Here is a 21,613-nt window from a genome sequence, read left to right as displayed (position 1 = left end):
TTTACATTGCACAGATTGTATGATTCTCATTTTCTAAAACATTTGTTATTTTAAATGTTACTCTAATTGCTGATGCATAAAAAATAGGAAAGAAAATAGATCGAAATAATGTCAGAGTTCGGCTCTATAATTTATGGACATTTCAATGCCTTGTATTTCCCAAATTATCTAAGATCGTATATTACTTTATAATCATAAAAAACAAGTTGTTTATAAAATAAAGAAATAATTATGCTGAATTAGACTCCATTAATTTGCAAATATATATTTGATAGGAAAAGTGATCTCTGAGAGTGAAACAGTACTATATTGTGAGCAGATTTTCAATAATATTTTTGACATTTTTTTCAGTCTTATTTTCAACGATATTTTCAAGGTGAATGAGAGAAAGAAGTAAATCTTGAGTATTCCTCAGTCCTACTCTAACCTGTGTGAGGATTTTCTTGGAAAAGTCCCCCATATGTCTCCATGTGTGTGTGTGTGCGTGTGTGTATTTAACTTCTGCTGTCTTTTGGAGCCTTTCGTAAGACGACTCCAATTGCATTAAAGTCAAGTTCCCTTTGCGTATGATTCTCACTAGATAGAGGAACGTGGTCGAATGACATTTTTCTAAGGCTCCAAATCTCACTAACCCACAAGCAAGGAAGGAATCCGCAGTTCCCGCTTTCACAGAACAAAAAGAAAATGATAAATTGTTTCAATCAAGGGATTTTTGAATGAACGAACTTCTCTCCTAGAAGTTAATTTTGTTTCTTTGCTTGTATTATAGGAGCTAGTCATTAAAAACAATCTGCAAACCATGCACACTGAAACTGTGGAGAGACCCATATTAGATTTCATTATTGCTTGTGTTTTCTTCCTCTCTGTCTCTCTCTCTCTGCCTTTCCTCCCTTCCTCTTTCCTCCTTTCTGTTACCTTGAATTCCAAACTCCTTTCCTCTAATTCCTGTTGTTTTCTTCCATCGCTCTTAAATCGTTCCCCCCTCATCATCTCCAGGTTGTTTCCTGCATTTCACAGTGAATTTCCTTGTGCCGGGTGGGCAGTGACCAAGGAGACTCACTGAGAACCATGGTTTTAGAAGCTCATGTGTTTGAGAGCCTGTGAAATCCTGCCTGGCCTCAGAGATTTGAAATTGCTTCAATCTATATTTTCTCTGTCTTTTATGCTTTTAAAGAAGTTTCACATTTTTATCCAAAGCATGGATTCTGAGAATTTGACAAAGCTGATCCCCTGTCTGCAATTTCCATAAATCCCTTAAAGTATTTAACCCGCTCTTCTCCTTTTGTAAAAAATGTCTAACAAAATCACAGGGGAAAACAGTCGTTCTCGACATCACAACAGTTTAATACATTAACTTGTTCATTAAATTGTGCTTCACATCAATGGGAATCCTCAGTTCTACAAACTATCATCTTTAAACAGCAATAAAGGTTGATAATGTCACAATACAATCTCTGAGTACCCAAGTTCATACATATTATGGCACAGAAACAAAAAGAAATATCTCTTAGGAGAAATCATTTACTATCTATTGGATAACTATCTTTACGTCTAAAATGGGGCACCAGATAAAAGTCCAGATGCTTCTTTCCAGATGCTTTTTCATTTTGGATACGTTAAATGAAAAATGATGCAAGCAAAACCCAGAAAGTACTTCTGGGGAGGGAGGTGGGGAGAAGAAAGGAAAAGAAAATGACAAGTTGGTGGAAGACAAATGTGGCAATGACTAGATCATACACATTCTGCTCCCTCAGACAGTTCCCCAGCAAGAACTGAAGCTTTTCAGCACTGACATCTGGCCCTTTGATGAATTCCCACAGTGCAACAGAACGTGCGACCACAGAGGTTCCACTTAATGTGCCAAAGGATGACAGTTGCAGTCTCGTCCATAAACGACTCAGAACACAGGCTCAAGAAACATCTGTGCTTCTGTGTTCTCAGATCCATAGTTTTGTTAGATGACCTCGAGTCCTGGCTTGGAAGTTCAGGGGCTTTTGTCTTGCAGATGTTGCTGGTGTTCATAGCGAGGCCAGTCCTCAGGAAATCTCAGCACCTCTCCAGGGTAGGTTGGTTCTGTAGATGTGTTGTGAAGATGGGTCCATGTGCATTCTGGTTACAAAACACACAGGTCTCAGAACCCGCCCACTTGCCCAGAAGGGCTAATTCAAAGTTTTATGGAGTTCGTTCAGATGCGTCCAGCTGAATGTGGTGAGGGAAAGCAGGCTTACGTCCAGTAGCGATGGAGGGAGGGGGTTAGAAGAAAAGCCGAAAGTGCTTTGGAGAAAGAACCGTTGCATGCTTCCCAGAGGTGGCACTATTGGGTAGAGTCGTCAGACTCAGCCAGCCCCAATACCCACCTGCAGGCTTTCAGCTGGAGCTCTGCTGACCGGTGGACGTATAGTAACTATGGAAAAGAAAAACCTTAGAGACACAGCTGTGATCAGATCACAGTGCTCTGCCTAAGTCTGCCCCAGCTTTCTCTTTGCTCCAACTCCAATTCAGTCCCTAAAACCATCGCAATGCTCTGGTCCTGTCTCACGAGCCTCATGCCTTTTCCTGCTGTTTTCAGTGGCCCAAAGAATCAGTCCACATGGCTCCAGACTGCCCTTGACCCTGAGGATAGAAACTACATTAAGTTACTTTTCTGTGTTTCCGTATTCCCTGGCACTTACTTAATTCCTCATCTTTCCACCTTTGAAAGACCTGCCCCCTTTTAGAAGGCCTACTTTCCTCCACAGTTACCCCTACTCTCCCAAACCCCACCTCTGCATGATCCCATCCTACGGGCGCTGCTTCTCAGCTAGAGGTCAGGGATGGAGAGGAATCAGATGAAACCTCTGTGCGAAGATGTTAGCTCATGACGACTTAAAGCATTTCCTTTCCCGGGCAAATGTGCAAAGGGACTCATTTAACACCAAATAAAATCAAGAACCCAAACAGTATGTTGCTGATAAAATTCCACGGACCTGGGGAAGAAGTAGAGAAGAAGGGAGAATTTTTGAGCAGGAGTTCTATTGATCTCCCATGAAGCTTCTCTATTCAGGCTGCAGGTGCTTGAGTGGTCGTGCTTCGAGATCTCCCTGCAACACTGTCCATCTCTTGGACATTTCACTCCTAATAAGAGGGTCTCTCCCTGGAGGCAGGGGGTTGAGAGCCAACTCTACCCCCTCCTTAGCACTTTCTAAGTCGCTGCAGCTCCATGAGAAGGTCAGAGAAGATATAAATCAATAAAGATTTAGATTTCATATTCTTGCTATTCTCGATCCCAATACTGATGATGAGCATGAAGTAGTAGAAAATACGAAGTCAGAAGACTGGGGCTCTGAGCACCTGTCTTGTTAGTAAGCTAGACGCTTTAGGAAATCGTTCATCATCCCTGAATCTCCACGTCAAACTGTTGAATGGGATTAATGAATAGAGGTCCTATTTTACATGCAAGAATGTAGTAAAGATCAAATGAGATACTAGATGTAGAAATGTTTTGAAAAGCATTAAATACTATACAAAGTTACAAATTTCAATCTTAGCCTTTGCAAAATAGATGACGAAATAGATGACATTGAAAAGCACTTGAAATATTTTTCAATTTCCTTTTGTGTCAGAGACTGATAGTTTTGATCAGTATTAATTTTCACATTGTTTCTTTAATAACAGAACCCTTATATGTATCAAGGCACATCGCAACCAATAATGATGACATTTCCTGGCCTTCTTTGCAGCTAGATGTATCTAATGGCTAGGTTCTAGCCAACGAGATGTGACTGGAACTGATATGTACAACTTCTCTCCACTTCCTCTCGGCTGTCTTAAATAAAATTGAGATGGCAGGAACTGCAGTAGCCATGTCGGACCTTGAGCTGGAAGCTGCACATTAGTATGAAAGAGCAATGAGAGGGCCTGGGATTCTGGTAAGATCACACACGAGACCAGTTTGTCTTTAAAGCAAGCAATTGCTTCAATCTTTTGAAGTCACTATTATTTTGAGTTTCTCTGTTAAAGCAGCCAAGTAGGAATCCTACTTAATGGACTTGTATTTATTTTTTAATGATCTTTGCTCACCTCCTTGCTAGGTCTATCTGGTAGATCTTCTCCCCCATATTCATATGACCTCCAGTCAGACTTATGAACAAATCCTTATATTTCAAACCCTTGATCAAACCATTTCTGACACAGTTACCTCCTTTAGAGGATAAGGAACAGATTTTTATAATTTTTAATAACATACGTGATAACCTTAACTGTTGCCTAACACTGATTGCTCATGTTAGCAATTATTAGAAAGAGCATTCAGATAATTCTCAGGGCAGGTTTTCTCTATTTGTCAGAAGTAGATTGCCAAAAAGTTAAAAGGAGACAGAATATATAGTATGTACCTCAGACCTTAATAATAATTTAAACACACACACACACAGACATCTTATCCCAGTGTGGTTACTGGAGTTGCCATTGCCAGAGGAGGAAAGGAAGGTCTGTCTGGGAATTGTAGGAGCTGGTAGGACACGGAACTTAGGGATGATTGATTGATTGCCTCTTCTTGGCTTTTAACACTAATGTATCTGGAATTGCTTTGGTTTGGGGTCTTAAGGCTGCTGGCTTCCCATGGTTAGGCCCAGAGGCCTCCTGCTGACTGACATCCCTTCCCTGAGCTGAGCATCACTTGGCATGTAGGTGTGCAGCTGACTTTCAGAGAACAAACTGCATCCCCACCTCTTCATTTCTATCAACGTAGGACCCCAGGGAGAGGATGAGTGTGCTGCTTTAGAATGAAATGATACGAGGGAGGAAGCTCGTGTCTGTCTTTTTAATTTGCTCAGCACTGGCCTCGGGCCAATACAAAGAGAAGGTTTCTCCTCTGAACATCCTGATATCGGGTCTCCAGTGGAGCCCCATACATCACACCTTCAGCAGCAAGGCCGAGGAAAGCCTTTTGATATAAATCCCGAGGTGCCTAAGGAACGGCGTGAAGTTAGCAGAGGCGGCCGCCAAGTCTCAGCTATGTGTGAATTCCCTGCCAAAAATGGAAAGTGAGTTTAAAGGAAACAGTCTAAACGCTTTCTAACTTGTTTGATTTTCCACATGACAAAACACTGGACTGTTACTGTGCACGTGTGTATGCATGTGTGTGTATTCGTGTGTCTCTTTCACAGTGACAGTCAGAACGGTAACGTGCAGCCCTGCCGTTCTAAGCAGCACTAGATCCTAGCATGGAAATGGGAAGACAGAGAAAAGGCTGATCGTGAACCCCAGCTGCAGTCCTCCTTCCCCCACTACCTTAGGAAGAAGTCATCTGGAAGGGAAACGCTAATACTCTGTGAGCCTCATCTCTACCAACTAACAAGCGATAGTTACTCGGCCCCTTTAACTCACCCCATCTACGGCTCAAAAAGTACAATTGCCTATGACGTCATCAGTGTCTCGGCTCCTTGATGGGTCAGTGATCTGGAAGGGGCTGGACTCACCCAAGGCGACACGGCTCTGGGTCCCTGCTGGCTTGGTGCTGTCACACCCACGTGGGTTAGAGACAAACCCTTCTGGGCAAGAACAGGTGGCTTCGAGCATGATTGGCAGGAAGCTTTTATCCCATATGGAAAACATGATGGAGAAAAAAAAGAGCTTGCCCTTTGCAGTCTGCCAGACGTAGCTCACAACCCTTGAGGGAGCTATTTATTGTCTGTGGGCTCACTTTCCTCACCTTATTGGGACTAATATGATCTACCTTCTTGTGACTAGATCTGAGGTATAAAAAGGGTCTCCCAAAGTTTCTGGCACAAGGGAGGCCCCAGGGATGCCTTTTCCCCCAAGACAGATGAAGCCAAGGGTCATGTAAGAAGAAACTAAGCCTCTTCTCCAGATCTCTCTTTGATGGAGATACTGGGCTCCCCTCTGTGCAGGCGAGCACTCCGCGAACGCTTGTGAGCTGATTAACTCTCAACCCCAGAGAGAGTATTCTGGAGGCTGAGACGAGGCTTATGTAAAGCTGGCTTAAACATCAAACATGTTAGATATCAATGAAATAGGCTTTTCAATCTCATTTAGGGGTTTCACTCATTTTGCCTTCGGCTCCTTGAAGGGATTGATCAGATCAATCTGTTCTGAAACTTTCTGCTCACTCTGATCTCCTACTAAATGCTGGGCAAGGATTTTCTATTCCCTCTGCCATAGGTCTCCCCTTATTACTCGAAAATTTTGTTATTGTAGTTGCGATTGGGAAAAGGTGAGCATAAGAAGCGCTTAAGCAATGCAGCATATTTTCCGGTCCTGTTGTAGCCACACTCTCACAACAGATAGAGATCATGTGAGGAGAAAGTGTTATCAGGCCAGAGATATTCGAGCTATCGGGAGGTAGAGTCTTTCTAAACTCCTGGGATAACCACTCCACTGTGTTCCATGTCTCATGGCCTAAATCCGTTATTTTTTAATTTAGTGATCTTGACTATATTTTGTATACATGCTAGCTGAGTTCCTATTCTTCAGGCCACATTCTTTTTAAACGTCTTTTCCTCTGTGACAGCAGTGTTTCAAACGTGGTGGTCCTGTACCAAAGAAGATGACTGCTCCACAGAGGTAAAACTCTGAAAGAGTCCTTAGAAAACTAAGGCTCTGTAGCCAGATTGGAAATGCTAGACATGTAGTTATCCTCCTGCTTTCCCTGCCCCCGTTAATTTATCATTCATTCCTTACGCTGAAAATAAAAATTGGTAAATGGTGATCTCCGTAGGCATTCGTTAATAAGCACGTTTTCTCCCGAATGCCCCTACCAATGTTCATTTCTCTGAGGCATGCCTGTCCTGAATCTACTAGCCTTTCCTTAAAAGATGGGGAAGGAAGCATGGCTCAGGGCTAAGATGCAGGGGATGTGAGTCTCCAGTGATGGTCAGTAGCAGGGTAATCTTGCTGAAAAACAACCGTAACAACAAAACATGTTTACACTATTTATGATTTAACCCACATTCAAATAGAGTCCAAAGATGACAGCCAAGTGCCAAGAGAGAGTTGGCGTTAAACCTCATCTAAAGGCTGAGAAAGCCTTCTCTTCCTCTCTCTTTAAACAGCAGTATTTCCATTAAAGAGGCAGTACGAACAGATCAGTTTCAGCAGAACATCCAAGCCATAATTTGGCTTTTCACGTGTGCCTTGGTGGGTTCCAGTTGCCCAAACTATAACCTATGCCGCCGCCGCAAAAATAAAAGATCCCAAGGGCTCTTTCCTTTTTGGTGCTTCTCCCCTTGACCTTCTAAAGCGGTCTATTATTGGATGCATTCCTACCCTACTTAACATCACAGACTGAAAAATGTCAGGAGAAAAAGAAGACGACGGATCATCTCCAGCTGGATAAAGGTGAAGACAAAGAGGAAGCAGGGGACCCAATCAAGCCACCTACAGCCAGCCAGACGTCCTCAGCATGGTCCCACATTCTCCAAGGTAGGGCAGTGCCCCGGTTAATGCTCCCCCTCCCGTGGAGAGAAGGGGAGGGCAGGGGGTCACCATCTCACCACCTGGCTGTTGTAGTCCTCCGTGACTGCCCCCTCTGGGTTCCCGTCCTGCCTGGGCCACCGGCGGCCCCTGTGCTCCCGCTGCAGCCTCCGCTCCCCGCGCCTCTTTTGCCGGTCCCTCTGGCGCTCCAGCTGCTTGGTACGGTGGTAGCGCTGCTGGAAGAGATCCTTCGCGTACGCGTACAGCTGCACGTCCAAGAAGTTGAGCTCCTCGATGCGCTGGCGGGCGCCCTCGTTGATCTCCACGTTGGAAGCCCGCGTGACGTTGAACTGCGTGAAGGGGGAGATGAACTTGAGGTTGAATGTCCTCTCAAAGAGAAATTGCGTCTTCCGCTGGAACTCCGTGAGCCCGAAGAAAGCCATGTTCTTCAGGTTGCTCTTGGCGCTCTGCAGCAGGATGGCGTTCCTCTCGCTCTCGTTCATGAAAGTCAAGTTGTAGCAGCCCACCAGGCTGAGGTCGGCCAGCATGCGCACCTGGCGGTTGTTAGCCAGGTTGTAGGTGCAATCCATGAATTCCCGTAGGCTGACCCCAGACCAGTCGTCCCCGGGGTAGCAGGTAGGCAGCTCATCGGGGGTGGGGCTCCTCCCATCGCACACGTGGAGGGAGGTTTTCCACGTGGCCCCTCTCTGGACGTGTTTCCACTCGCTCAGGTACCGGGACACCGGATCCCGCAACATGGTGATGTAATAGAAATTCCTGGAAGAGATTAGACGAAGAGCGTCAGTCCGCCGTAACTATAACCCTGGGACCCCGCGCCTCTGTAGCGTCTGTATCAGCATTGACTCAATGGGTTTTTCTGCCAGATGGTCACGTGAGAATATCTGCCTGGATTTGCACCTGTCGGGCCATGTTCCCCTATGTGCGTGTTTCTACGATACAAACACGCATGAATCGGTTTTCAGTACTATTTGCTGGGTTTTTTCTTTCTGCTCCAGGGTGGGGAGGGGCGGGGTTGGGAGAATCGATCAGCAATAATTCATTCAGCAATCATTCACTGTTCAATCGCTACCAGCAATAACAATACCTTACATTAAGAGAACACGCCACGTTTATTGAACGGTATCACCCATCTGATATTTTATTTGATCCTTAAAAGGAACTTTGGTAGTAGACACGGGGGACTATTTGATAGGGAAACAGTGCAAGGGGGTTAGGATGATTTCCCCAAAGTCATGTGACTAGAAAGAGCAAAGCTGGAAGCCAAGTCTCCTTAATCTTTCCTGTTCACAGGGGCGTTCTGGGTTAAGAGGTGGGTGGGGTAGGGGAAGGATGTGTTGTGTGTAGAGACTAATATTTACCGAGCAGTTACTGTGTGCTAGAAACTGGGCTGGGTACTTTATGGACACTGGCACAGATCACCTTCAACATAACTTTGTAAAATGGGTTTTATCATGACTTTTTAAAAAAAAGCTGAGAACACAGAGACTGAGAAAGGTGAAAAATACAGCCCAAGATCCTAGAGCAAATTAATACTTGATGCAAGAAATTTAGGCCTATTTGATTTCAAAGCTTCTGTGCTTTCCTGGGCACCATATTGATATTTTAAAAACAAAAATGTAACTAATATTTATTGAATGCCTACGAGTTGTCAGGTGTGGTGGTTATTATAATCACGGGTCTCATCTCATCTAATGACATCTATTGGAACATTGAGAAGAGATACATTTTATAAATGGCTAGTTTCAGAATGATCAGGTAAAGATTAGGGCACCACTGGCTCAAAAGGGCAAGAGAGGTGTGAAGAGGCCAGAAGAGATGTGGAAAAGTCGACAGATAAAGACACAGCAGTATACATGTGTTAGCATACGGTATTTGTTTTTCTCTTTCTGACTTACTTCACTCTGTATGACAGACTCTAGGTCCATCCACCTCACTACAAATGACTCAATTTTGTTTCTTTTTATGGCTGAGTACTATTCCATTGTACATACGTGCCACATTTTCTTTATCCATTTGTCTGTCAACGGACACTTAGGTTGCTTCCATGTCCTGGCTATTGTAAATAGAGCTGCAGTGAACATTGTGGTACATGACTCTTTTTGAATTATGGTTTTCTCAGGGTGTATGCCCAGTAGTGGGATTGCTGGGCCATATGGTAGTTCTATTTTTAGTTTTTTAAGGAACCTCCATACTCTTCTCCATAGTGGCTGTATCAATTTACATTCCCACCAGCAGTGCAGGAATGTTCCCTTTTCTCCACACCCTCTCCAGCATTTACTGTTTGTAGATTTTTTGACGATGGCCATTCTGACTGGTGTGAGGTGATGCCTCATTTTGCTAGCACATATATATGGAATCTAAAAAAAAAAAAATGTTCTGAAGAACCAGGGGCAGGACAGGAATAAAGATGCAGACGTAGAGAATGGACTTGAGGACACGGGGAGGGGGAAGGGTAAGCTGGGATGAAGTGAGAGAGTGGCATGGACATATATACACTACCAAACGTAAAATAGATAGCTAGTGGGAAGCAGCCGCATAGCACAGGGAGATCAGCTCGGTGCTTTGTGACCACCTAGAGGGGTGGGATAGGGAGGGTGGGAGGGAGACGCACGAGGGAGGGGATATGGGGATATATGTGTACGTATAGCTGATTCACTTTGTTATACAGCAGAAACTAACACAACAATGTAAAGCAATTATACTCCAATAAAGATGTTTTTTTTTTTTTTTTTAAAAAAAAGACACAGCAGTAGGCGTTAGAGGAAAGCAAACATTGATTCCAAGTAAGGAAAATCTTTCTCGTCCTTTGAGCAGCCGCCAATGGAATGGGCTGCCCACTCCACCTTCATCACCAGGGTGACACTCAGGGTGCCCCTGGGCAGACTAAAACTGTGCCACCAGGGAAGCCCCAGACAGATTTTTGAATGCTCAAATAAGATCACAGATGGGGGGGCTGCCCTGGTGGTGCAGTGGTTGAGAGTCCGCCTGCCGATGCAGGGCACACGGGTTCGTGCCCCGGTCCGGGAAGATCCCACATGCCGCGGAGCGGCTGGGCCCGTGAGCCATGGCCGCTGAGCCTGCGCGTCCGGAGCCTGTGCTCCGCAACGGGAGAGGCCACAACAGTGAGGGGCCCGCGTACCGCAGAGAAAACAAAAAAGATCACAGATGGGAAATCTGTAAGTTCCCTTGTTAATTGGACAAAACGGAAAACACAAAAGAGGATTTAAACAAGAAAGATGATGACTATCGATCGATAAGACTCAACCCCATTTATGTGTCTCAAATTTAGACATAATCCAGATTTTTAAAATAATCATAAGAGCTGGAGGATTTTAGGGCTGAGAAGTATAACAGTTTGTGACATAAATGGTTAACTGGAACTTGCTGCTGGAACCTGAGAGGCTTTGGTTTCACTTGGGAAAATTAACTGGCCATACAGTTCCCTGTGCTTTCTTTGCATTGGACCCCACATGGTCTCAAAGCTAACTGAAACTAGCTTACACTTTAAAATGATCTTGGTTTCAAATTTAACTTTATTCAAGGTAACACTGCATTTAACAAAGACTAGCTAAGCTGTAGAGTGCTGTTTACATGAGTAAAATAAGCCCCAAATGTCTGCAAGTTCTACTAGCCAAATAGGACAGAGGTCCATTTGTAATGAAAACAAACTCTGACATCAAGACACAAAAATGGACTAGGGCAACATTCATATTGATGAAGTACAAAGTTGTCCCATCTCATGGTTCTGGAACCAAGTGCCTAATAGCATTTGGGTATTGCTTTAGTCAGACATATTCTCATGTATGTTTTATTTGTTTGTCTCAATCTTGCAAAGCAGTCAAAATAGAAAGCTAGAATAATAGTAAAAAGAAACTAGGGTTGAAGAACACCTAATTATTGAAGAAGAAAACACAATTTGATTCATTAAAAGCATTTTTTTCTCATCTCTATTTTTTTCTCTACTTTCATTTGCTCCTCTACTATCAGACAGAAAACTGCAAAAGTCATTGATGAAATGATGTCTACCTCCAGGCCACACGCCCAACCTTCATTGTGTACAAGCTTCAGTCCAGTTTCATGACTCTCTTCCCTGCTCCCTAACAACGGAAACTCATTTTCTTCTGCTCCCATAACTCCCAATTTAGTTTCTAAGAAAATTCTTTTTTTTTTTTTAGAAAATACAAAATATTTTATTAAAAAATTTTTTATTTTACATTGGGTTATAGTTGATTAACAGTGTTGTGTTAGTTTCAGGTATACGGCAAAGTGATCCGGTTATACATATACATGTGTCTATTCTTTTTCAAATTCTTTTCCCATTTAGGTAATTACAGAATATTGAACAGAGTTCCCTGTGCTATACAGTCCTTGTTGATTATCTGTTTTGAATACAGCAGTGTGTACATGTCAATCCCAAACTTCCAATCTATCCCAAACTAAGGAAAATTCTTAAAATACTCTGAAATCTGCAACTTTCCTTTTCAAACGTTAATTGTTCAACAGCACAATGGAGGGTAAAACAGAGAAGACCAGAGAAGGAGAAGCAGCTCCCAAGCAAAGGCCATGTGGCCACATGCAGAGGCTCTCATCAACACCCGTCCCTTTTTTTTTTTTTTTTTTGCGGTACGCGGGCATCTCACCGCTGCGGCCCCTCCTGCCGCGGAGCGCAGGCTCCGGACGTGCAGGCCCAGCGGCCATGGCTCATGGGCCCAGCCGCTCTGCGGCATGTGGGATCCTCCCAGACCGGGGCACGAACCCGTGTCCCCTGCATCAGCAGGCGGACTCCCAACCACTGCACCACCAGGGAAGCCCAACACCCGTCCCTTTTAACTCAACCTCCTAAGCTGAGGCAGAGTCTCATCTGTTCCAACAATTGTCCTGGCAGTTAAACTTTCCCCAGATTTTGGAAACATTAATAAGCAAACTATTATTTCCTCCTTTCATCCATCCATTCACTCACCTGGTAATTCTCCAAACATTGATTGAGCCCCTGGTATTTGCCACACACTGGGGCTAGGCAGTGGGGACCCCGAGATCACTAAGACATTGTCCTCGAGGAGATCTCAGGCACCCAGTGATTCTGGTAAAGTGGGAGAAATGCTAACCAACAAGTTAAGGGACTATTCTGCATGGATCTGAACGATCCCAAAGACGATAACTTTTTCTGTCTCAGGGACAGCGTGCTACAGCACATCTTCCATTTGCCACCTGCTTCATTGAGAGTTTGGGCGAATTCATTTACGAATGTCTGAAACACAATTACAACTCTTTAGAATTGTTATTCTTGTGGCCTCAGGGTAATGATGGCAAAGCCCTGTGTACTCAGGGGCATTAGGGGACGGGGCACCTTAGGTAGTTCAATGATTATTTTGTTTTGTTTTGTTTTGTTTTGTTTTCGGTACGCGGGCCTCCCGCCGCTGCGGCCTCTCCCGCCGCGGAGCACAGGCTCCAGACGCACAGGCTCAGCGGCCATGGCTCACGGGCCCAGCCGCTCCGCGGCACGTAGGATCCTCCCGGACCGGGGCACGAACCCGTGTGCCCTGCATCGGCAGGCGGACTCTCAACCACTGCGCCACCAGGGAAGCCCAGTTCAATAATTATTTTAACTGATGATTATCACAGGGACCATCATGGCTTACAAAAGCACAAATACACGGAACACACACTTTTCAGTCTCTTGCTCTGCAGTAAGGTAATCCTATTAAAAAATTCTAAACACAGCACAAGGACATGACTGCCTTCCCTCAGTCTTTGCCTTTTCCTTCACTCATCTGCATCCTGCTCGTCTTTCCTGGCCCAGCTCAAGCCTCATTTCCATCTCCTCTGACCTTTCTGGCCTCGAGGATTTACTGCATCACTTACTGTGCTTTTAACGTGCGTATGGAAGTCTTGGTCACATCTACCCTTTAAGTTCCTCTTTGACCACTGGACCTTAGGCCTGGTGTCCCATGACACCTCCACAAATCCTGCTCTCTGCAGGCATTCAATAAACGATGCTGTGGAAAAGAAGTGACCTTCATACAAGATAAGTGTATTTTAATGACTAAGGTTAATATTGCCTTTGATAAATAGACCCTTCTTTTCTCCCCTAAAAAGTAATCTGACATTATTTTTGAATGTCCAAAATGTGTGAAAAGAATAAAAATGCATATAATCTTCTAATACATCCATCATTCGATTGTGATGGTTGATAGGCAGAGAGAGAGAGAGAGAGAGAGAGATAGGGAGAGAGAGAGACAGTCAATACAGACTTTGGGTAAAAAGCAGAATATTTCATACACCAGATAATTAATAGAAATGAGTTTTTTTAATGTTAAACTTAGTAGTTTTCTTCCCCTCTGCTTCAAGAACCTGTATTTCCACAAGCAGTTTATTGTATAATTGCTCATTTCTTTAATTAGCAAGTCATTTAATTAACACATGCTTATTGAGGGTTTGTTGTATGTAAGGAGCTGCTCTAGGAAATGTGGAGAATAAAAAAAAAATAGAACGCACTCAAGTATTGTAGGTGTAAAAGTGGTAGATTAGAAAAAGAGGCATGGATTAGCAAGTCATGGAGGTAAGCAGTAGACAAAGAGTATTTAAGAGAATATTTCAGAAGGTACAGAGAGCAGAGTGGCCTAACGAGACCAGGAAGTTCATGTTGTGCATTTCACTGAAGGTTTGGTCAATAAATGAATGAATGAAAAGAGGGACATAAGCTAGAACAGGAGGCTGAGGCCCAATTGTCATGGGCTCTACATGCACCTGTGAATTGCTAAAATAGGAAAAGTGTTGATTTAGGAAGACGCACGGAGCAACAGAGTTTGGGATGGATAAAAGTAGGCAGAGACCAGGACAGACATTGGACAGCCACGGAGAGAGGCCAGCAGGGAAGAACCCAGAACCGTGGGTACTGATGAGAAAGAATCAGAACTGAAGAACTATCACACACCCAACCTTCACCATTTGTTCCTCTTCCTCAGCTTCCTCTAAACTACCTTTTCCTCCTCCGTATTCCCTTCTTCCTTCTATCTAATCCTTCCCTTTCAAGTCTGTGATGTAAAACAGGCAGTGCTGGCATGTGCATCATAGAAGCCCCTGGAATCACTGTGCCTGTGGTGATTAAAAGATATTCACTTCCATGAGGCTAGGACATGCCTGTCCAGTGAGAACATATTTGAAGGAAGCTACAAGATGCCAGGTTCACAAGGAGGGTTAATAAGTATATCCCTTCCACCACCAGCTTACCTCTTGTAAAATCAAGTAACACAGTTCATCTCCACAATCCACAGTTCGAGGCATTCCTAAAAACCAGTTCAACTAGAAACTCCTCCCATCAGCCTCCTTTGATGTCCTCAGCAGAAGGGATCCTCTCCCTCATCCCCACCTGCTGAAACATGTGCCGCTCATGCTTTTATCTTCATTCCGGGACCAGTGAATATCTTATCCCTTGAACTGGCTTTATGTCTTACTCATCCTTCAGCCTCCAGAGCATATGATACATCACCTTGTACATCATGGATGTTCAGTTGTCCAATGTTCATGGAATTAAAAAATAGATACATTTTATCAGCCACTGTTTTAGGAATTCTCATGGTGATTGTCCCCGGGAAACTTCTGTTGGTGCCTTAGCCAACAGAATTAGCCCAGGCTAATGATTTCCCTTAGCTTAGACCTTGTGAAATGTATAGGAAATAATCTTTCCTCCTTCCTCTTGCCCTGCAGACTTTGAGTTGAGTTTTCTCTACATATAATCAAGTTTTGCCAAAGTTCAGCGTCTCACAAAAGAACACCACGAGTGACTGTAAGGTGGCCTTGGGGGCATCTGAAGGAGCTCTTTGGTCCTCACCAGGGAGTAGGCACAGACAACCAGTCCATCTTAAACTCAAGCTGATGTGTGCATTTTTAAAAAGTGAAACTTAGCTCTCCCTCCACCCTGCTGTATTGTGTGCAGGAGTCATTTTCCAAATTCTCAGAATGGAATTAATTTCTTGACTCTCTTTAGAGCTGCACACTCATTATGGGCTGCCCATTCTTCATTATCTCAGTAGAGTATTATCTGCACTATTCTGTATCTGATAGGGGGAATCACGGCACTTAGAGCTTGGCAATCAGACTGCCCTGTGACAGAGCGATGAAAGGGCCTTTTATTAGAGCCTTGAAAACAAATTAAGGAATTTAAGAATGATGTTCTAAGCAAATGGGAAATTGGGGACGATGATTGTTAAGTGTTGTAATAAAGAACTTTCGGGGGCTGACAATGGTGTGTGTCAGAGCAATTGGTCCCAAGAATGTCGGGCATTGTGATGAGAAAATGGAAACATTCACATGTTCTTATCTTACTTCATCCAGAAACCCTGCATCCCCTACCAAGCTGCCGTCGTCACCTCCTCCCTGACAGTGACTGACTTACAAAGCAGCCAGACCCTTTTGACTAAGGCATGTTTTATCTTACTTATTACCCAGAGATCTTGACACTTTTCAGTTGGTAAGATATTGGGGAGAGGAAAGCCCATTGTGCTTCCCTCAGGAGGGGAGGGGCTCTGCATCCCTTTTCTTCCCTGTGTATCTGGTAACATTAAAGGGAGAATACTTTGGTTGTAGCTGGTCTTTTTTTTTAAATCATTAATCCCCACCCCTAAACCCCAGTGACAATTAATGCAACACACTGTCATTATGGAAAGTATGAGCAATGCAGAACCATAAAAAAAGAAGAAGATGAAAATTACTTATAATTACTTCAATTGGATATAACCACAGTTAAATATCTATTTCTTTCTTTTACAGATTTGAGATCATACTGTACATTATATTTTTAACATGTATTTTAAACTCAAAAATACAAGGAGGATATATTTTCTATTTTATTTAATGTTCTTCCTTAAGAGCATACTATTCCAATTATGGATGTCCCGGAATCTATGTGACCCATCTCCCAGTTTTGGACAATTTAGCTGATTCTGTTTGCAGTGGGGGCTACTATAAACAATAATCTGATGAATCATCCTAAACCATAAGTATTTGTGCAGTGACTAAATTGCTAGGAACAGAATTTCTGAGCCGAGAGAATTGCCCTCATTTCATCATTACAATGCCGAAATATAGCCGACCACGGTCAGTATAGGTGAAGACAGGGCCCTTCCATGAGGTCTGACCTCTCCGGGTGCCAGGAAACAAGTCTACTTGAAAGTCAAGGGAAGGTCATGAAACAGGCTCCTGGCTCTCCCTCCTCCCAGCTGGACCAGGAAGATGCCCTGTTCAGATCATGAGCCTAAGATGGACATTCCAGGACAGCCAGGCGGGGTTTGTGACGTGGTGGTGAGGAAACATACTTCCTAAAAGATTTATTTTACACTTAATGAGTAGCTGGAATATCAAATTAGAGGCTAAACATTTGTGGAATCAAATCCCACTCATCAACACTGCAGCTATATTAAAGCCGACATCTAGATCAGAAAGAGGGAAGTGCATCACCTGATGATGTTCAGGGCCGGTCCTCACAGAAACAGCCTCTTGAGATGGAGCTTTTCTGCAAGTCTAGGTATCAGCTAACTTTAATAATGGGAAGCTGCACACGTTACTAAACCAACCACACAAAAGCAAGAAATAGAGGTTTCCGGACGATACTGGTCATTTCTCCACGAGGATCAGTCCACCCCCCAAATTCCCCAGAGGAAGAAGTGGTATTTATCAATAAGATAACATTTTAAATCTTGTCACATTGCTTCTTAATATTGACACAAATCCTAGGGGCCTCAGACAGAAATGCCATGATTTTCGTTGTCATGTTTGCTTTCAGTTTCCCCCAAGTGGCTGCTACAAGAATAAATTTCAGGAAATGCATGTTCCAGGGACGTGTTTCTGCTAGCTTGCTGAGCACAGTTCCTCCCAGTACAGTTTCAAATGTGCCAGGGAGGGTCCTGCTCTCATGCATTATTCAGGGACTTCTGTGATTATTTGGTTCAGAGGCGCCCTGCTTTGCGTTGCCGCACTGGGACTTGGGCACGAGGACGTTTCCAGGCGCTCTGCTCTGCAAAGCTGTGGTTTATGCATGCGGGCATCCACCTGAAGCCTGGAGCCGCCCCAGAGTGAGATAAGGCCTAATTCAATCTCACTCACAGCTCTACTCCCAGCCAGGCAAAGCAGAACACCAGATAGTACACTCAGATTGTGTTATTAGGCCGCGCGTGTTCAGTCGTGCTCGCTCTTTAGCTAATTTCTCAGGCGCTGCTTTTCAGGAATGTGAGAATTGCAGGGTAGAAGCGAGGAGGTGTCTTCATTGCCATTGTTTTGTAGCAGCCAAGTTGGAAAGGAAAAGTAGTCAATCAGGACATTCAAGGACAAGGCACATGTTTTGACATTTAGGTTTATACCTGGAGCTTTGATACAGGTGTTCCTAAAACATCACAAACCTGAAAAATAAATCTTCTGTGTCCAGATTTTGCCATATTCTTCCATGAGAGATCCTTTTGGGTTAGGATTTTCCTAGATTCTGCTGTCAGGACTGGGCAATCATTTTAGCATATTCAACAAAATACTTAAGAGATTCCCCACCTGATTCCATCCCTTGCCAGTTCTCAAAGAAAGAGTGCCTTGAAGGTCATCCCCAAGCAATGATTAAAAGCAAGCTAACTTAAAATACGGAAAGTTCCGTGTGAAAGAAAAATGGATATTAATAGCAATAATAATAATGGCTAACATTTATTGAGTACCTACTGTGTCCATGTACAGTTCTAAATGCTTTAGGTATTAAAACAAAAATGGAAATTTTTATTGAATTTTTAAATTCAGTGTATCTATTGAAAGAAAAATTGGTACTAATAGCAATAATAATAATTGGCTAACATTTACCGAGTGCATACTATGTCCAAGTACAGTTCTAAGGACTTCCACTAATCAATTTGGTCATCAAAATAACCCTTGAGTTACACAGGCTTTTAGATGATATCTGAAATTTCACAAAGTGATGAGAGTTCCCACAGTCTCTTCCATCGTCTTGTAAGTGGCAGGCTGTCTTAGAGATACTTTGCGACTTACTGCTGCAGGGGTCCAGGCTTTGGTTGAAGTCAAAGCTCCGGAAGCAAAATAAGCAACTCAGAGTGAGGGATTTGTGTTTGCCTGTGGGTCGATGGGAGCGAGGCAGCACATGGCAGGGGCCGGGGAGGCAGGCGTACCTGTCCCCTCTCAGGGTCAGAGGCTCTCTTAGATGCTTAGAACTTGGCAAAAGTCCTAAACACAGTTTTCCTGAGCTCCCTCACAACTACATAACAAATTCACACTTGAGGGAAGGGTGTTAGAGACAAGTGGGAATTACTGCAGTTCTATGCGTTTTTAACACTCCCAGGTAACCTGGAAGCCCAAAGCTGCAGTCGTATCAGGACAGTAAAGGGTATCAGGACAGTAAAGGGTGGTTAGAAATAGCGATGCAAGGGAATTCGGATACAGCCAAACCTCACGCAACGCCATCATTCTGTTCCTGGTTTTAAAATAGGTCTTTTTAAACACAATGCTACAAAGACTCAGAACTGTGTCCCAGAAAGGTTACTGGATCCTGAAGTTGGCTGTTCTGATGCCTTTATTCAGGAAGAGAAGATTCGAGGAAAATGCAAGTCAAGCTCTACCATTCGAACGGAGCATGAACACAAAATTTCAGACATGTTGGGAGCATCACCTAAGGCGCTGTGGAAGGAAAATAAGTTTAAAGTTAGAAAGATCTGGTTTCTATGTCAGGTCCATCTCACGTTTGGGGTGAGCTGGTTAGCTTATATGACCTCTGGGGGCCTTAGTTTCCTCATCTAAATAGCCAGGGTATAAATGCTTACTTCATAGGGTTGTGGGACTTAATGACTAAACTAATGACCATAAAGGGTCCAGCAGTAGCTGAGAAGCAGACTCTCAGCATAGTGCACACCCTCCACTTCAAAAATTTCCCTTTCTCGGGCGTCCCTGGTGGCGCAGTGGTTGAGAGTCCGCCTGCCGATGCAGGGGACGAGGGTTCGTGCCCCGGTCTGGGAAGATCCCACGTGCCGCAGAGTGGCTGGGCCCGTGAGCCATGGCCACTGAGCCTGCGCGTCCGGAGCCTGTGCTACGCAATGGGAGAGGCCACGACAGTGAGAGGCCCGCGTACCGCCAAAAAAAAAAAAAAAAATTTCCCTTTTTCCATGAATGTCAGAGCCTCAGAAACTACCCAATACAGTGAAATTTTAAATATTGAACAAGCTGTGTTAATAATTAAAAAAACCAGCTGATAGCGCTTTTCTATTTGTATAACATACTTATGGTTTTCAAAACACTTTCCTCATCCATTATTTCACTTGGTTCTCAGTACAAAATCATATCAGAGGCAGAATTTACAGATGAAGGAACTGATGCTCACAGATATGAAAGGATGTTCCTGAGATCAAACAACTAGTGAAGCTGAGACTTTCCTTTTTCTTCTTCAGCTACTAGACTAGCTTATTTGTTTATCTAAAAATACCTGTTGATTATGTATTTGATGCCAAACACTATGTTAGATTCTCGGGGTGTAACGGTGCACAAGACACAGCCTGATCGCAAGAGCTGACTGTGGAGTCGTCTTATTTTGCCCAAATGTAGTTAAGAGTTAGAAAGAGAACATGTCATGAGCTCATTATTCTACATTTGGGGTTTCACTGGTTTGTACAATAGCTCATTTTCTCCTTGAAACCCACTGAAAAGGGGGACCCAGAAGAAACAGCCAGAAATGCCAAGACATGGATACACCCTCAGGTAGCATTTAAAGTTGTGGAAGATAATCATTCTGAAATAACAAGCTCGTGCTTCTACAGAGGCAGTGCTGTGCACTTCAATCTGGAGGCACTAATACCTGGTGGTCTGCCCTTTTGTGGTACCACAGCCATTGGTGATCATCCGTTAGAGGACTGCAAATGGTGACAGTCAGAACATCCTTTCTTCTTCAGTTATCAGCTGCCACGCTTCTATGAAGACAAACTTCCCCCATCAACTATCTGATACCCCAAGGCAGTGAATGTTTGACTCATTCTATGTACTGGTTTTCAAAATAACAGTTTGCTTTCCTAGAATCCTCCAAAGGGGTTTTTGTCGAGGTTGGTTTGTTTGTTTGTTTTAATATCATTACGAGCTCATGCATCTAAACATATAGAATGAGTTTCAATACACTGCAGTCATTATTCAATACATTCAATACATTATCCCTACTGATGTTCAAATTATCTAATTTTGGGCCAGTAGGAGCTTATTTAGATGGAACCTTGGTCCTTCTGATGCAATCCTTGTAGATTTATGCATATTCTTCTTCTTATTATTTTTTCTTTTGTGGTACACGGGCCTCTCACTGTTGTGGCCTCTCCCGTTGCGGAGCACAGGCTCCGGACGTGCAGGCTCAGTGGCCATGGCTCACGAGCCCAGCCGCTCTGCGGCATGTGGGATCTTCCCGGACCAGGGCATGAACCCGTGTCCCCTGCATCAGCAGGCGGACTCTCAACCGCTGCACCACCAGGGAAGCCCGATTTATGCATATTCTTAAAGGATCTTGCCCAAAAGATCAAGAAAGATGGTGTTAGAGCTTGAAATTTTCTTCAGTTCCTGAAGAATAAAGTGATTCCTTGGCCAGTGTTACCTGCACACCACAGTCTTCTTTTTCACTCCTACAAAGCCACGTAACTGCAGTTTGTGCTAATTACACCTGTGCATCGAAGGGGAAATAGACTAGACACCATCTTTAACTTTCATAGGTTCTATCGAGGCCCAAACACCAGAGGTTTTCCCTTTCATTTTTCCTTTTCTTTTTCTTCTTAAGCTCACATGCATGACATTTTCCTTGGTGGTAGGAATAAAAGGCAGGGCTAGTGATTCATCTGTGACCAGATGCCAATGCCACTCCACAAACTAATCTAGGAGAAACCAAATTATGCTGGAAGTAACTCGGAGCCCTAATCAGGTTCTCTCCAAAATCCACTTATTCACAATAAGAGCCCGAGTTCCTTCCAGAAGCCCAGCTTACCACATGGACACTCAATGACATCTTTCAGCTGCAGTGGGTTCCGAAGTACAGCTGTAATTCTGCCTAATTAATAATGCAATGACAGAAATTTAGAAAAATATATGCACCATAGTTTAAATCTCCCAGAAAAGAAAATCAATCGGTTCTGTCTCAACTTTGCCTTGGGTGTTCCCTTCGCCAATTCAAGTGTGG

At 43.7% G+C, this 21,613-nt stretch overlaps 1 protein-coding gene across 1 annotated transcript in view; it reads right to left on the bottom strand.

The window, feature by feature from the left end:
- Positions 1-1,329: 1,329 nt before the first annotated feature.
- HS6ST3 (heparan sulfate 6-O-sulfotransferase 3) overlaps positions 1,330-21,613 on the bottom strand; it is a 661,842-nt gene continuing 641,558 nt past the window's right edge. The window contains exon 2 of the mRNA XM_019920898.3: positions 1,330-8,190. Coding sequence (XP_019776457.1) covers positions 7,482-8,190 — 709 coding nt within the window. The 3' untranslated portion in view covers positions 1,330-7,481. The remainder of the gene's footprint in view (positions 8,191-21,613) is intronic.

This window comes from Tursiops truncatus, chromosome 18 (genome assembly GCF_011762595.2).
Source record: "Tursiops truncatus isolate mTurTru1 chromosome 18, mTurTru1.mat.Y, whole genome shotgun sequence".
NCBI lineage: Eukaryota > Metazoa > Chordata > Mammalia > Artiodactyla > Delphinidae > Tursiops > Tursiops truncatus.
The sequence above is the reverse complement of the archived record's forward strand: the minus strand, read 5'-3'. Positions and strand labels throughout refer to the sequence as shown.